The sequence below is a fragment of the Orycteropus afer genome, unplaced genomic scaffold (genome assembly GCF_000298275.1).
Source record: "Orycteropus afer afer isolate SDZICR_OR568_19922 unplaced genomic scaffold, OryAfe1.0 scaffold00031, whole genome shotgun sequence".
NCBI classification, from domain to species: Eukaryota; Metazoa; Chordata; class Mammalia; order Tubulidentata; family Orycteropodidae; genus Orycteropus; species Orycteropus afer.
This window is the reverse complement of record NW_006921618.1, coordinates 9,043,095-9,045,088: the sequence shown is the minus strand read 5'-3', so window position 1 is coordinate 9,045,088 and position 1,994 is coordinate 9,043,095. Positions and strand designations below refer to the sequence as shown.

General features: G+C 57.5%; 1 protein-coding gene across 1 annotated transcript in view; it reads left to right on the top strand.

Moving 5' to 3' along the window:
- LUZP1 (leucine zipper protein 1) overlaps nucleotides 1-860 on the top strand; it is a 5,013-nt gene extending 4,153 nt beyond the window's left edge. The window contains exon 2 of the mRNA XM_042780278.1: nucleotides 705-860. Coding sequence (XP_042636212.1) covers nucleotides 705-860 — 156 coding nt within the window. The remainder of the gene's footprint in view (nucleotides 1-704) is intronic.
- Nucleotides 861-1,994: the final 1,134 nt, after the last annotated feature.

Genomic DNA, 1,994 nt, shown 5'->3' with positions numbered 1-1,994 from the left:
AAAAAAAAAAAAAAAAAGGGATTCTAGGAGAAGGAGACTGGGAGAAAGCTGGTGTTTAGGCTCCTGAAGCTGTGAGCATCTGAAGCAGACAGACGGTGAGGCGCAGGCACGGGGTGTGTGAGCTGCTTGGTAGTTTCTGGGGAAAGAGTAGGAAAAGAGCTGTCTGGTTTCTTTGTCAGCACACTCCCCTGCCACCTGCCAAGGAAGTGCCTCTCACCCAGAAGCTTGCTGCCTGGCTGGCAGAGCTCAAGGAAGAGAGGGCAGCCAGCCCCTGCTCTCATCCCAGGCCCTGTCCTCTGTTGAGCTCCTGTTCAGCTGTGAGCCTCATTTCCAAAGAGCTTGCACATTGGCCTGTCCTCAACGAATGCAACACAGCGCACTGCCGTTGAGTCGGATCCGACTCATAGCGACCCCTCCTTGGGTTTCCGAGGCAGTATCTTTACGGAAGTAGATTGCCCAGTCTTCCTTCCAAGGAGTGTCTGGTGGGTTTGAACCGCCAGCCTTCTGGCTAGCAGTCAAATGCCTTAGGCACTAGGCCACCAGAGCTCCCTGGCCTGCCCTCAGGGGTGAGCATATCTTTGCAGTTTCTGTTGGCAGTGATACTGCAGTCTGTCTGGGCTATACGCTTTCAGGATGGGGGCACAAGTGTCTTGTTCCTTACCATACTGACCTCCACAGCTCACGGTTGTCATTTATTGGCACAGGAGGACAGTGAAGACCGTACACTCAGTGTCTACAGGCGACTGCACAACTCCCTGGAACGGTCTGAATTGCCTGGGAAGCAGGGACTGCCAGAGCCTGGGCGGGTACGGGCCGAAGACCGGTTACGGCCACCCAGGCCCTGCACCGAGGAAAACTGAGCCAGCTGGTGAAGGTCTGCTGTCTCTGCTCCTGCTTCTCGCCTCTTCCACCTCCCTGCCCCATGAAGGACCCAAGGCCAGTTAACCAGGCCAGATGCAAGACTGGGGAACTGTGGTGGAGAGCCAGGCCCTGGCACAGGCCATTTCTGCCAGCTGGCCAGAGGGGGTCAGAGACTACAGCTGGACGAAGCCATCCAGGCCAGCCTTTCCCTGATGCATGAGTCCTCGTCCTTGCCTGCTCCCCGGTAGCATGGGGCACCCTAGCCCCGGGTGGAGAACACAGAGGCACTCCTTGAATCCCCACCCCACGGCAACAGCCAGAAGCTCTTCTCTGCTCCCTGGGTGGTTTGTGTATCACAGGGCAGCCCTCCTCTGTGGCAGTGTTCTATTTCTCAGTCTCCCCACCTGTTCACTACTCGTTTGCCCTAAGGGTCCAGGTGTCCACTACGTACCAGCCATCAGCTCCATCTGCGGGCTTCTAGTACTTTTCCCCTTGGAGTTCTTCCCCTTAGACTTTGACAGCAGGGAGTTCCGCGCTGCCTCCGAGGGATCCTGGGACTACCCTTCAGAGTGAAGCCCCTCTGGCCTGGCCCCCTGGCTGACCACTGTTGCCTGGGGACAGAACAGGTTCCCATTGGAATGATGTCATTGCTCCCTCCACCCAACCCTCCCTGCTCACCTTCCAAAGGCGCCCAGACGTGCACAGCCCTGTGCGTCTCCTTCCTTGGGCACCAGTCATGCTGCTGGCATTGCCTGCTCTCTCTGGGGCTGGAGATGTCAGGCCCAATTCATTGTTTCCACTTTGGAATGTTGCCAGCCTGGCGGGGCCTCACCCAGCATGCTGCCTTCCAGGAATCCCCCAGCAGGGAAAAGCAGGAAGAAGCAGTTCCCCTTAGTCCCTCTACAAGGAAGAGATCCACGGACAATGCGAATACTCCCCCTTGTTCATCCTCCTTCGTTCCCCCAGAGGAGGTGTCGCACTTTACCAAGCTGATGCATTCCTACAGAAGCGGCCGTGGTTTCTGCAGCCGCCTCTCAGCATGACAACTGCGCTGGAGGAGGGTGATACGTTCAGCGAGGGCCCCAGGTCTACACGAGGCAGTGTGGACAGGCCTTTGCAGAAGCCACCTGAGG